This window comes from Siphateles boraxobius, unplaced genomic scaffold (assembly GCF_051911475.1).
Source record: "Siphateles boraxobius isolate OS27281-9 unplaced genomic scaffold, OSU_SipBor_1 97, whole genome shotgun sequence".
NCBI lineage: Eukaryota > Metazoa > Chordata > Actinopteri > Cypriniformes > Leuciscidae > Siphateles > Siphateles boraxobius.
In genome coordinates, this window is record NW_027509227.1 from 105,001 (window position 1) to 120,578 (window position 15,578).

Here is a 15,578-nt window from a genome sequence, read left to right on the forward strand (position 1 = left end):
CGCACTCCAGTAAACCCTACCAGGTATATACAGCGGCGTGTAACTCTTACGCCACTTCGGCGGGTTCAATTTGATATATAATCAGGGCTTGACATTAACTTTTTTACTCACCAGCTCACTGTGACGAGTGGTTTGTCAAAGTTACAAGCCTGGACACAATTTTAACGTTGATACCATGGGGGAAAACTGCCATATAGATACACTGCAAAAAATTATTTTCTTACTTAGTATTTTTGTCTTGTTTCCAGTCCAAATATCTAACATTTCTTAAATCAAGATGCATTTACTAAAGTAGTAAAATGACATAAGACATTAAGTCTTGTTTTCTGGGGAAATAAATAAAAATTAAGAGAGTTTTTGCCTAAAACAAGCAAAATTATCCGCCAATGGGATAAGAAAAATAATCTTGTGTTTATGTTTTGAATTAAGATTATTTTTCTTACCCCATTGGCAGATAATTTTGCTTTTTTTTAAGCATCAACTCACTTAATTTTGATTAATTCTCCCGGAAAAAAGGACATCATATCGTATGTCATTTTACTCATCTAGTAAATGCATCTTGATTTTAGAATTTTTAGATATTTGGACTTTAAACAAGACAAAAATACTAAGTACGAAAAGCATTTTGTTGCAGTGTATTTGTAATATTATCCCATCATTTGGCAGCAGATTTATTAGGCTGCTGTCACTTTAAGACAGATCCATTAAACTGTTTTATATAGCCAATATTATTGTCTTTATATGCCGCACTTTGGGTGTGAGCACTAAATCTGTGGGAATGAGTAAAAATATGCTCAATACACGCAATCCCAAACCGAAATTCAAGCCCTGTAACAACAACAATATTCATCCATAGCAAATTAATCGAGTGAGTGAGGAGAGGCGGGTTTGTGTTTCTGATGTTTCAGTATCGGTATGTATTGAAAAATCTATATTTTTGACAACACTACATTGCACTTAACTTATTATTTCAAATGCCCTTTAAAAAGACTACAATTGAAAAAATATATACAGTATATTACATAAAACTCAATCAGCCAAAGTGGCTCGTAGGAGTGACTGTGTTGCACGCCACTGCTGAAATACACACGCTTCTGGTGGGATGTCAAGCCCTGTGTATAATATATACATTTTACAATTGTAGCCTTTTAAAAAAGGCATCTGAAATAATAAACTAAGTGCAATGCAGTGTTGTCAAAAATATAGATTTCTCGATGCATATCAATATTGAAATATCAGAATAGATAAATGATACCAGCTGTTCTTTCTAGTTACACACAAACCCGCCTCTCCTCACTCACTCGATTCATTTGCTCCGGATGAATATTGTTGCTGTTACAGGGCTTGAATTTCGGCGTGGGATTGCGCGGCGTGGGATTAGTGCTCACACCCAAAGTACACGCACATAAAGCCACCTCTCAGAACTAAATTGAGGTTTTTTTCTCTGCTTATTGCACTTAAACAGTCAAATACACACAAATAATGTCAAAAAGACGGTCTTGGTGATGTAAACACAGTCAGTTATGTTTTAAGTGAATGTAAACAGTTGAGAAAGAAAACGCATGTGTAATGGATCCGTGCATCAGGTCTTAAAGTGACAGCAGCCTAATATCCCTGCTGGCAAATTATGAGATATAATATATATATATGGCAGTTTTCCCCCATGGTATCGATGTCCAAATTGGGCCAGTGAAAATGCTGAGTGGCTTGTAACTTTGGAAAAGCATTAGCCACAGTGGCTGGAGAACAAAAAAGTTAATGTCAAGCCTTGTTTGTCATTAGAGAATTGCTGTTGGTATTTGTTGCCCCAAACCTGTGCGCCGCTGCTATTATTTACACTGATTACATTTTAAACATATTTAAAATACAATTTTGGGGTTTGCATTTATTTCAGGTGATAATTGAAAGCGTAGTGGAGAGGAAAAGTTGGGGAGACATTGCCGTGGACGACATCAAAATCTTAGAAAATCTGAACATGGCCGACTGCAAAGGTGAGTCAACTCAGAGCAAAGAGTCCTTTTACATGTAGTTACTATAGTAATACCAGTAAATTAGGCATAATTACAGTACATGCAACCAACCCTAATCCAAACCCTAATTCTCAACCCTATAGTAAAGTACATGTTGTTTATTATTATTACTCCGTACTTAATGCGTAATTACACTGTAACAAAGACATCTTAAAATAAAGGGTAACACTTACATGTAGTTACTATAATAATAACTATAAACCCTAAACCAAATCCTAAGCCTATAGTAAGTACATGTAGTTAAGTATTATTACTCAGTACTTAAATGTATAATTACAGTGTAACAACGACACCTTAAAATAAAGTGTAACCTAAAGAAATGACAACATGTTAAAATATTTAAATACCAAAATTGTTAAATAAATATATAATATTCAGTATTTTCTAAAGCTTCAATAATTTAAATATTTTCGAGGTTTACACTTTATTACAAATTATTTAAATATTTTTCTAGTCAATTGTGATTCGTTTTTTGTTGTATTATTATCATATTTACTCATAAATAGACATTTCTACCTAATTAAATAATTTAGATCTTGACATAACTAGAAACAATTATATTCATTTTTAAAAAATCCATGGCTTTTTAAGAGTTTATTAACTTTTCAGGGGTCTAGAAATCGCACTTTTAAAATTCCCTCTAAAATCCAGGTTTTCCAAGACAGTGAAAACCCTGGATGTTAAATAAAAATATAATTTTTAGCTTTTGTAGTTATTATCGTGCAGCTGAGAACCTCTGACTTAGATGACAATATTGGACTTTATTAATCTTAATGTCACCCTTTTGCAGACCCAGATGTCCCAGCAGAGCCGATTCAACCCGAGGACACCTTCAACGAAATCAGTGAGTGGTTTTCTCGAATCTGAGGCACACAAACGCTGAATAACTGTTGAATCACTCTCAAGATTAGTGACTGAAGAAGGCTTATGTTACAGTGTGTTTGGAGGGCGTTTATATCACATTGCATTCATCTCAATTAAAAACTGTTATTAAACATCACTGAACCAACATATTTACATTAATTTGAACCACCAAAACCAATTATTAATAGGTTAAATCAGGTAGAAATTACGGAAGCCCTGAACCGCAACGTAAAATAAAATAAAAATAAAAAAACGGTAAAAAAATATATATTCTAAAATTACGAGAATAAAGTGATAGCATTTTCGGAAATAAAATCAAAATATTTTGAGAATAAAAAACATTTTGAGAAATGTTCTTAAAAAATAAAATAAAAATTCCTACGGAAAAACTGTATTCTCGTAATTTTGACTTTATTCTCAAAATATTACGACTTTATTCTCGTAATGTTTCGACTTTATTCTCAAAATATTACGACTATTCTTGTAATGTTTTGACTTTATTCTCAAAATATTACGACTTTATTCTCAAAATATTTCGACTTTATTCTCAAAATATTACGACTATTCTTGTAATGTTTCGACTTTATTCTCAAAATATTACGACTTTATTCTCAAAATATTTCGACTTTATTCTCAAAATATTACGACTATTCTTGTAATGTTTCAACTTTATTCTCAAAATATTACGACTTTATTCTCGTAATGTTTCGACTTTATTCTCAAAATATTACGACTTTATTCTCGTAATGTTTCGACTTTATTCTCAAAATATTACGACTTTATTCTCGTAATGTTTCGACTTTATTCTCAAAATATTATGACTATTCTTGTAATGTTTCGACTTTATTCTCAAAATATTACGACTTTATTCTCAAAATATTTCGACTTTATTCTCAAAATATTACGACTATTCTTGTAATGTTTCGACTTTATTCTCAAAATATTACGACTTTATTCTCAAAATATTTCGACTTTATTCTCAAAATATTACGACTATTCTTGTAATGTTTCAACTTTATTCTCAAAATATTACGACTTTATTCTCGTAATGTTTCGACTTTATTCTCAAAATATTACGACTTTATTCTCGTAATGTTTCGACTTTATTCTCAAAATATTACGACTTTATTCTCGTAATGTTTCGACTTTATTCTCAAAATATTACGACTATTCTTGTAATGTTTCGACTTTATTCTCAAAATATTACGACTTTATTCTCAAAATATTTCGACTTTATTCTCAAAATATTACGACTATTCTTGTAATGTTTCGACTTTATTCTCAAAATATTACGACTTTATTCTCAAAATATTTCGACTTTATTCTCAAAATATTACGACTATTCTTGTAATGTTTCAACTTTATTCTCAAAATATTACGACTTTATTCTTGTAATGTTTCGACTTTATTCTCAAAATATTACGACTTTATTCTCGTAATGTTTCGACTTTATTCTCAAAATATTACGACTTTATTCTCGTAATGTTTCGACTTTATTCTCAAAATATTACGACTATTCTTGTAATGTTTCGACTTTATTCTCAAAATATTACGACTTTATTCTCAAAATATTTCGACTTTATTCTCAAAATATTACGACTATTCTTGTAATGTTTCGACTTTATTCTCAAAATATTACGACTTTATTCTCAAAATATTTCGACTTTATTCTCAAAATATTACGACTATTCTTGTAATGTTTCAACTTTATTCTCAAAATATTACTACTTTATTCTCGTAATGTTTCGACTTTATTCTCAAAATATTACGACTTTATTCTCGTAATGTTTCGACTTTATTCTCAAAATATTACGACTATTCTTGTAATGTTTCGACTTTATTCTCAAAATATTACGACTTTATTCTCAAAATATTTCGACTTTATTCTCAAAATATTACGACTATTCTTGTAATGTTTCAACTTTATTCTAAAAATATTACGACTTTATTCTCAAAATATTTCGACTTTATTCTCAAAATATTACGACTATTCTTGTAATGTTTCAACTTTATTCTCAAAATATTACGACTTTATTCTCGTAATGTTTCGACTTTATTCTCAAAATATTACGACTTTATTCTCGTAATGTTTCGACTTTATTCTCAAAATATTACGACTATTCTTGTATTGTTTCGACTTTATTCTCAAAATATTTCGACTTTATTCTCAAAATATTTCGACTTTATTCTCAAAATATTTTGACATTACTCTCATAATTGTACTTTTTTTTTTTTTGCGGTTCAGGACTTCCGTAAGAAATGTCTCTTTTTGTGGTAAAGATTTCAGATCTCAAACAGGCTTGTTTTAATACCTGTTCTCTTCTAGTTGTGGACATCACAGACTTCCCTGAGATCGTGGAGAACCATGAGATCAGCGGAGCCGGGAACATGCTGAAGACGCTGGACCCCATCCTCATCACCATCATCGCCATGAGCGCGCTGGGAGTGTTCCTCGGCGCCATCTGTGGTGTGGTTCTGTACTGCGCCTGCTCACACAGCGCCATGTCCGACAGGAACTTATCCGCCCTGGAAAACTATAACTTTGAGCTTGTGGACGGTGTCAAGTTAAAGAAGGACAAGCTCAGCTCACAGAACTCGTACTCGGAAGCGTGAGGCGCCAACCAATGAGAGGGAACCTCTTCTCAGGGAGGGCGGGGCTTAAACGGACTGCCGATGCCATCCGATTGGAGGAGGACAAGGCTATGTGGTTCAGTGAACCAATGGGAGGACGAGGGACTGAGCCGTGCTTTTCTCAGGAGCTGCAGTGAACGGAACCTACCATTAGGGGGACACTGTGTACAAAACATTGAATTCAAGGATTTAAAAGAAACAAACAAAAAACAAACAAAATGAAAAATAAGAATATGTACAGATGATTGAAATTATTATTTTAATTTTTAATTTTATTGTTTTGTATTATTTTTAGTTGATCATTTTTACAATCGGATGCTGGTGTTGAGACCAATATATAATAATGTTATAAAGTATTTATCTTTTTTTTTCTAGGAGGAAAAAAATCATTTATTTTTTATTTTAAAAGATTGTTTTGCGCTTTAAGGAGATGTGTAAAAAAAAAACTAAAAAAAAAATGAACCATATACGACCAAGGGAAGGTAATTATCAAAGGGGGTGGAATATCATCCAGCCCTGATGCATTCTGGGTATGGTTCAGTCAGTGCCTTTGGTACATCTTTTTTGGCCTCCTCCGTTGTTGTTGTTTTTTTTTTTTTGTTGGTGTTTTTAACCCTTTAGTTCTCAAAAAAGGCTGTTGGTCGAATCTGCAAAACAAAACCCGGTGAATTCATAAGCGCTTTAATGTTGAAATCCTGCATATTGTACATAAGTTTTAATATATTTTAATGCCCTTTTCAAAGAAACGAGTAAAAGGACAAAAAAGAAAGCTGCAGTATCCCTTTTTTCTTGGGTTGTATGTTGTAAATACAATCGTCTGACTGTTTTGTGAAAGTGAAACGTGTGCTTTTTTTCCCGTCCTGTTTGGTTATTTTGCTACGCTCCCAAAAGATGCAGCCCTTGTTCAGAACAGATCCAGTGCACATTTCATCATGGGAATCCGTCATATCAACGCTATAATCACACCAAAAAGAAAAAAAAGCTCATCATTGCCTTGCTTTGTTTTAAAGTGAACGACCCCAAACATCTCATTAAAGTGCTTACTCCACCATCCGTCGAGCTTGAGTCTCTCGTATCAGTATACTGTCGTGTACTGTACCTTTAAGAGTGGTGCTATTAAAGTATTTTTTTTTTTTTTTGCTATTTAAGTTCTCATGCGACCGCTTGATTGCGTGATGATGTCGTCATAGTGGAGTTCTGTCATTGGCCTTGTGTCTGTACCAAAGGACTGTTGCCTCAAACTGCAGGGTCCAATCACAACAACCCATTGTTGTCATGTGACATCTCGATCTCATCTCATTGGTTCTGAACCTAACAGATTAACGCTGGTTTCGTGGCTCATTATCATTCCGTTCTGGACTGGTGAATGGATCTGACTGTAGCAATGACATCACATATAGTTTAACCAATCACAGGGCTTCACTGCAGACAATACTAATGTTTTCTACAGGTTTCTTGGTATGTTCATGTAATGTGTTGTATACTGTGGCAAACACTTTTTTTTTCTCCCATTTATTTCCGATGACATGAATCCACGTGCTACATGTGTGTGTTAATGGTGACTGGCTTCAGTCGGGATTCTGTGAGAAAGCATACTGTAGCATTAACTAAAACAAAACAATGTTGCACTGATCAATATATTTGATGAAGTTTATGTGTTTATAGCATTCATTTGTACAAAAGACAACGGAGATGAAAAAAGACAGTGTTAATTTTTTAAAAATATAGTTTCAGAATATGTAATACGATTCTGAAATGGTCAATTATCGAGATGTTTTCATTATTGAAAAAGGTATACAGATTTCCTATAGTAAAGTTCACATTTACCTGACCCGGTTATCTTTTTGTTTTTGTACTGTCGTTTAAATTTTGTGCTGATTTTCTTTTCTTTTCTTTTTTACGAGAAGATGCGGAAGCAAAGAAAAAACTTTTATTTTCAATACTGCCTCTGTAATTTGCTGTTGTAGGAAGGAAAAAAATGAATAAAAACAGCAAGGCCTTAAAATGGATTTCAATGTTTTGTATTTGAGCATCTGCATCACAAGAGGAAAAAACTCAATTCCAAAGATTCAGCTCCAATAAATGTTTCTGAAACTTATATTTTCTCTTTTATAATTTATTTTCATTTATTTATTTTTTAATGCATTTTTGTTTAGGCTTTAATAATTTCCTATATTTGAAGCAGAAAGGCGTGCATGCAGATGTAGAGAGAGGGCGCTGTTAAGCAACTTTAGTTTCTATTGTCCATAGTTTCAATAGAAATTACATGTTTTAGTTTACCAAAAATGTTTGTCGGCACATTCGGCAGTACTCTTTAACCTTATTTCACTGACAATAGAATAAGTAATTAGCATGCAATTAAGTGTCCATAAACATTACATTATTATAAAAGCTATATTTTTTCTGTTATAAGTACTTTTATTTTAAAGTTTGCTTCAGCCAGTGTTGTGAGACGAAGGCTGCGTCCGAAAGGTACTTATTTTGAATAAGAAAGTACTTCACAAATATTAAAAAAGTATGTTCTATAGTATGTAATATTGAATGCAATCCGTACGTACTTCATTAGCCATGTTTGTCATTGTTATGTGACCTATGATGTCAGTTATGTTGCTTCACTTTTCACCGAGTATTATACTGTGAATTCAGACATACTGATTTTGTCACTCACTGTTTTTCGCCTACTATATAGTATAGGGAAGTATGTGATTTATTAAAGTATTCACATTCATTACTCAGGTAGAAGTATACAGTAGATCCTAGGGTTTAAAAAGACTTCTGAATCAACTCAAGCTTTTTACTCAAGTATATGTGAAAAAGTACTGGTCTCAAAACTACTTAAAGTATAAAAATAAAAGTAATGTAAGGAAAAAAAATACCATTAAGGACAAAAGCTTAGGCTGCGCCAAAGGGGGAAAAATACATTTTTCTAAAGGCCATAATGACTATAATGTTATATTAAAATGTTAATGCTCCCTGTTTCAGCCGCATATATGTCCATTGATGGATCGCTGAATGGTATATGTTTATATACTTCTCATCCAAACACAATCAAATACACCTTATCCGGATGGGTTTTACTTTTTTTTTTTTAACAATGATAAACCGTAGGGAAATAGGAGTAACGAGGCTGTTTTTAAAATGTAAGGAGTAGAAGTAAAAAGTCGGCTGAAAAATAATGACTCCTGTAAAGTATAGATACACAAAATTTCTACTTAAATAAGGTAACAAAGTATTTGTACTTCGTTATTTGACACTTCTGGTGATTTCGGACGCAGCCACACACACACATGTGCATTGGCTTGAAAAATGCAGGTTTTTTGTCATGATTTGAGTGTTTAAGAACAACATTTATGAGACAGTTGTTGTCAGATTTCATTAGTGACTTTGAATATGAAATTTAATCATAAGCTTTGGAGATTTTTGATGTTTCCCCATTCAAAGAGAAAGCAGCTGTACTAGCATGAGGCGTTTCAAAGATGGCCGCCGACTGAAATTACTTGTCTTAAAGGGACTTCGACTGGACTCAGACGTTTATGAGATATAGTCTTTGTGACAACTAGCCAAGTCTTTGAATTAAACTCTCAAAACACATTTGGAAACAGACAGAAAATATGGTCTCATTGGTGGATGTTTGCAGTTCAGCACGAAACACCAGGAAAGAGTAACAAAAGCTGTCTTTCATTACTCAACACAGCTCCTCAATGCTCAAGTTTATCCATCACAACAAAACCAATTGCCGGAATATACAACATGAAGAGGCTTGAGCTGAAAATCAATGCAATCTTTCAGTTAAAACAACTTTAATCAACAAAAACACACACTGTGTCTCAGTCTCTCTGTCTCAAAGAATAGTTCTGTGCACACAAGCATGGGAAATATGGGTATTATAAGAAATCTCCTCAAATTATAAGCTGTTCCATGTACAACATTGCAAATATAACATTTAGCAAAATAATTATTTTGGAAAGGTGAATTTTGAAGTAAATTACGTTAAGATTTCCTGATCGTGACAGTGACACGTCTGCAAATTTCAAACTAAATCCACTGCTAATCACCCTGTTATCAAGGTTAGCATTAGCATTTAAAGGTCTATCATGTGACTTTTCTATAAAAAGTAGAAAAACTAATGTTGTTTATGTCGATTTTATGTGGAAGGGTGGGTGTGTTATTCTTGATCAATCAAGAGATATAGGCCATTAAAAGAATAAATAAGATTTTGTCAGATTTACTCATGTCATTCCAAACCTCTATATTCTATGATGATTCAATACATTATGCAGCAGTGTTTTAATTCAAGATTCGTCATTTTTTTCAGCAGAAATACCCTTTCATTTTCATAATCAGTGCAATATATTATTGCATGCTCTACAGTTTCTGCTGATCCACAAAAACTATAACTACCAGACTCATGTTTCTTTGCTCTATCTTGGGAATAATGTAGAGCTGTGCTCAAGACATGAAGTCTTCAAATGCTCCTCTTTCTGGAACTACGTTTATCAACTCATGTAGTTCACAATGATGATCACAAGAGGGCAGTGCTGTACAATTACAATCTACTACAAGCAGGCATCATCTGAAGCCAGGAGAAAGATTTTTTTAATGATATGAATAATATATATATATATATAAACATTGCGCTTATTAAATATAAACATTGATCAATGCAATGGGATCTTAAACAATTTAAATCAGTCCAAATAATAAACTTAAAACCAGCAGCATTTGTACACCGTTTCTAGAGTTACTCCTGAAGTATTGCAGTATTCAGGCAAGAATTCGTTGTGAAAGCTGCATTGCCTCTTTTGGGCGTCTATGTTTTCTTGTGCTTATGTAATCATAGCAACCACGGTTTTCTGGGTCTGTTTTCCAACATCTTTTTCCATCGTTCTTCTTTGTAAGGAATCCACCCCAAACTTTCAACATAAAGCCTGGATTCCCTCTTAACAATACCTTTCTGATTTAGTAACAGATCTGATTCAATTATATATATACATTTCTTATGTATATTTATTTATTTATTTATTTATTTATTTATTTATCTCTCTCTCTCTCTCTCTCTCTCTCTCTCTCTCTCTCTCTCTCTCTCTCTCTCTCTCTCTCTCTCTCTCTCTCTCTCTCTCTCTCTCTCTCTCTCTCTCTCTCTCTCTCTCTCTCTCTCTCTCTCTCTCTCTCTCTCTCTCTCTCTCTCTCTCTCTCTCTCTCTCTCTCTCTCTCTCTCTCTCTCTCTCTCTCTCTCTCTCTCTCTCTCTCTCTCTCTCTCTCTCTCTCTCTCTCTCTCTCTCTCTCTCTCTCTCTCTCTCTCTCTCTCTCTCTCTCTCACTGTACATCATACATATTGCCAAAGCTTGGAATACATAGAATAATTATAAAGACATCCAAATAGTAAAATATTATTATAACATACTTAAATCTAAATGTACGCATTAGATTATTTGTACATATTAATAATGTAAATAAAAACTCTCTCTTTTTGTGACAAGCATCAATGTATCTGTTACGATGTACGCAGGAATGAAGCAGAGAGTGAATCCAAATGCAAGCACTTTAATCAAACTAACAGGTAATCCAATGGAACTCAGGACAGGGACAGGAACAAGGAACTGGGAATAACACACCATCAAACAACGACCGACAAACACCAACTGAAGAACAAGGGTATAAATACAAGGGCAAACAAGCTAAACAAGATAACAAGGGGGCGTGGCTAATCTGAAACACATGGGGAGACTAATCAACAGAACCAGCTGAACATGTAAAGACAGTTGTCGGGAACCGACATCACACCCACTGGCTCGGGAACAGACATCGCACACACTGGCACACTGGCTCGGGAACAGACATCGCACACACTGGCTCGGGAACAGACATCGCACACACTGGCTCGGGAACAGACATCGCACACACTGGCTCGGGAACAGACATCGCACACTGGCTCGGGAACAGACATCACACACACTGGCACACTGGCTCGGGAACCGACATCACACACACTGGCACACTGGCTCGGGAACCGACATCACACACACTGGCACACTGGCTCGGGAACAGACATCACACACACTGGCTCGGGAACAGACATCACACACACTGGAACAGCAGACAACACACACACTGGCTCGGAGGCAGTGACGTGAACAGTCTCTGGATCGGCAGACGTGACTTGAACAGTCTCTGGATCGGCAGACGTGACTTGAACAGTCTCTGGATCGGCAGACGTGACTTGAACAGTCTCTGGATCGGCAGGCGTGACTTGAACAGTCTCTGGATCGGCAGACGTGACGTGAACAGTCTCTGGATCGGCAGACGTGACTTGAACAGTCTCTGGATCGGCAGACGTGACTTGAACAGTCTCTGGATCGGCAGACGTGACTTGAACAGTCTCTGGATCGGCAGACGTGACGTGAACAGTCTCTGGATCGGCAGGCGTGACTTGAACAGTCTCTGGATCGGCAGACGTGACGTGAACAGTCTCTGGATCGGCAGACGTGACTTGAACAGTCTCTGGATCGGCAGACGTGACTTGAACAGTCTCTGGATCGGCAGACGTGACTTGAACAGTCTCTGGATCGGCAGACGTGACTTGAACAGCCTCTGGATCGGCAGACGTGACTTGAACAGTCTCTGGATCGGCAGACGTGACTTGAACAGTCTCTGGATCGGCAGACGTGACTTGAACAGTCTCTGGATCGGCAGACGTGACTTGAACAGTCTCTGGATCGGCAGACGTGACTTGAACAGTCTCTGGATCGGCAGACGTGACTTGAACAGTCTCTGGATCGGCAGACGTGACTTGAACAGTCTCTGGATCGGCAGACGTGACTTGAACAGTCTCTGGATCGGACGGGACCAGCGGCGAGGACTCTGGGCTGACAGGAAGTACAGGAAGGACTTCCAGGCATTGTAGGACGCGGGAAGTCCTCTTCCTCCTCCGTCTCCGAGAGCGAGAGGGCGCTGGGCTGGACGGGACCAGCGGTGAAGGCTCTGGCTGGACGTGGCTGACGTGAAGCTCTGGCTGGACGTGAAAATCCAGCTGGGCGTAGAGGTCAGATGATGACCTGGCATACCGTCGGAGGAAGCTCTCCAGACATCGGGAGAGTGCCTCTCTCCAGTCCAGACCAGAGATATTGGGAAGCTCCCTCGGGCTGACCTCCTTAGCCCCCAGCCGGTAACACAATTTAATTGCCTCGTCTCCGAGGGAGCAGGAAGAAGCAAGAGGAATAAATCCCCACGTGAACTGAAATAAATCAGGGCAATCCAGGCCAAGACTGCGATCTGACCCGCGAATTCCCGGCTCATGCTGGGGAGATCAGACGAGGTCCGTGCTGCTGGATTCATTTTGGTCGGTCGTTCTGTTACGATGGCAGGAATGAAGCAGAGAGTGAATCCAAATGCAAGCACTTTAATCAAACTAACAGGTAATCCAATGGAACTCAGGACAGGGACAGAACAAGGAACTGGGAATAACACACCATCAAACAACGACCGACAAACACCAACTGAAGAACAAGGGTATAAATACACAGGCAAACAAGCTAAACAAGATAACAAGGGGGCGTGGCTAATCGGAAACACATGGGGAGACTAATCAACAGAACGGGGAACAGCTGAACATGTAAAGACAGGGAAACACATGACAGACAAGAACAAGGAACAAAATACAACGCCCACACCGTGACAGTATCTGGCTGCTAGTATACAATCTCTTTTTTCACCTAATAGATGTTGATATTGTGTTTTGTTGTTTAATTTTATGAAGTTAGGGGAAAGTATTTCAAAATTATTTTGTATAAAAAGGCTCTCTCTCTCTCTCTCTCTCACTTCTCTTCTGTGCTCCCTTTTCTTTGGAATTCAAGAAATTTTCTTTGGATCTATATTTACATTTGAACAGAGCCATGGGCAGGGGGAAAAGTTATGAATGTAAACTATTGTGTTTATTTTTATTATAATAATGACCATTTATGAAAGTTAACACCTTTCTGATGAGAGGAACATAATGAAAATTAAATTATTGTTGTTTACCCTTATTACATTAAAGTTGTATCTCCAATGAAAATAACATGTAAAGATGTACTTCAAATATTTATGGCATGCTGTCTTGTTACTTTTAGATAAAAAAATATACCAATCAAAAAAAATAAAAAAATAATTATAACATCACATATAAAATATATAGAGAGATTGGGCTACAAAATAAAATGTAAAAAATACAAGAATTAACTTCTAATTCCTAATAACCGATTTTACAGGCTTACATTTCATTAATACTTAAAGACAAAATTACTGAGGCAAAACCACCTTTTGTAATTATTTATTTTTTAAGTAGACATTAAGGACATAAACATAAACATTTACAACTATAACTACATCCAAAAAGATAACTCAACTAAAATGACTGAGTTTACAATACAGGAGGGGTTACACTGGAGAGAAAACAGCCATAAAGACCTTCAAACAAGGTTAAAGGTTGTATCAGTGATTTCAGGCCCAAAAATAAATGTCTAATCTTTCCTAACGATCCGCTAGCTGCCCGCCCCATAAGCATGCCGTCCAAAAACCGCGTCTCTGTAGGCAGCGTAGGCTCTGAGATCTGCACACAAAAACAAATGTGTACAACCACCACTCAAAACCAAAATAAAGTGTTCCAACCAATCACTGACAGGGGCGGGTGTTGTGAGGTTTTGCGCTCGTGCACGGCTGGACGCGAAATCGGAGGAACACCCGCCCCTGTCAGTGATTGGTTGGAACACTGTTTATTTTGGTTTTGAGTGGTGCTTGTACACATTTGTTTTTGTGTGCAGATCTCAGAGCCTACGCTGCCTACAGAGACGCGGTTTTTGGACGGCATGCTTATGGGGCGGGCAGCTAGCGGATCGTTAGGAAAGATTAGACATTTATTTTTGGGCCAGAAATCACTGATACAACCTTTAACCATTATTTCTTTTACTTTTATGAATATGAAAAAAATAAATTATTAAACATTTACTTACAGAATACAAAAATGAAGATCCATAAGCCAGAAAAAAGAGCCAGAGGTTCAGGGACTGATAGATATTACATCACATTTGATTTCAGAGAAAGAACAAAGAACAAATAAATATAAACAAAAGTAAAATTAAAATAATAATTATAATTATACCAAAACGCCAAAAATTGAGCATACATTCAAAGTTTTAGTAGCCTTTTTGTTACAAGAGGTAGATAAGGATTTGATATAGATCTTAACATCATTTTGAAAGTGAGAAAAATTGGGGGTAACTTTCACATTTTTTGCAAGCAAAATAATTAAGACCTTATCTAGTACGTGTGGGAGTCAGAGGGTCCGTGACGTCAGGAGGGGCGTGGCCTGTCGGAGGCTCTGCTGACCTCATAGTTTTTATTCCAGGGTTCATCAGCTCCTCTTTCTCCGATGCGAACGCATAGACGATCATAAACGCGAGTGTGTGGAATACTTCATTTCACAGCGGGCGGACGCGGAATGGATTGTTTTGTGTGATTTGTTTTGCCTGAAGGATTTAAGAGAAGCTCTTTAAGGGTTAAAGAGAAACAGAAGGATACACGTTGACAAAAGACCCATATGAGGCTTCGAAAGTGAAGAGAGAAAACTAGTAATAAAAGCCATAAGGTAAAGTTATACTGTCCGCCGAATGAAAGAACGCTGTTTTCATCGTGGTTTTATTTTGATTTGATTATAGTAAATGGTAAAGTGTTTTTTTTAAATCAGATGTGAGAGTGAAATGTGAGGTAAAGTCTTGAGTAACGGTCCTTCTCTCGCAGATATTTTGGGTGGTTTATAAAAAGATCTTGTATCTTCTTCAGTTAGGTAGACGCCTCGTTGGCAGTTTACGTGTTTTTGTGTGTGATTTCTAGCACGCAACAGGGAAAACTTTCCTGGTGTTTTGTTCCATCTGTTTTCTCTATCAACTCCAAACTTGTTGCTATAGGGAGAATCATTTTTCCTAGCATTTTGTGCTCGTATCCTATCTTTATTTATTTGGCTGAGCATTTCCTTTACAGTGATTTATTATTAATACTAGGCTAGTAATCAAAATATCT

At 36.3% G+C, this 15,578-nt stretch overlaps 2 protein-coding genes across 11 annotated transcripts in view; both read left to right on the forward strand.

Annotated features, from left to right (window-relative positions):
• The window catches only part of nrp1a (neuropilin 1a), a 78,668-nt gene extending 71,045 nt beyond the window's left edge, over nt 1–7,623 (forward strand). For all 8 annotated transcript variants that reach the window (XM_077224984.1, XM_077224986.1, XM_077224988.1 and 5 more), the window contains 4 exons: nt 1–23; nt 1,895–1,991; nt 2,821–2,874; nt 5,221–7,623. The exon at nt 1–23 is cut by the window's left edge and continues 255 nt beyond it. In XM_077224984.1, coding sequence (XP_077081099.1) covers nt 1–23; nt 1,895–1,991; nt 2,821–2,874; nt 5,221–5,507 — 461 coding nt within the window. In that variant the 3' untranslated portion in view covers nt 5,508–7,623. The remainder of the gene's footprint in view (nt 24–1,894; nt 1,992–2,820; nt 2,875–5,220) is intronic.
• A 7,223-nt stretch (nt 7,624–14,846) lies between these two features.
• The window catches only part of itgb1a (integrin, beta 1a), a 70,731-nt gene continuing 69,999 nt past the window's right edge, over nt 14,847–15,578 (forward strand). The window contains exon 1 of one of the 3 annotated variants that reach the window (XM_077224994.1): nt 14,847–15,147. The gene's annotated coding sequence lies outside the window, so the exon portion shown is untranslated. The remainder of the gene's footprint in view (nt 15,148–15,578) is intronic. The other 2 variants (XM_077224992.1, XM_077224993.1) reach the window with 2 other exon arrangements.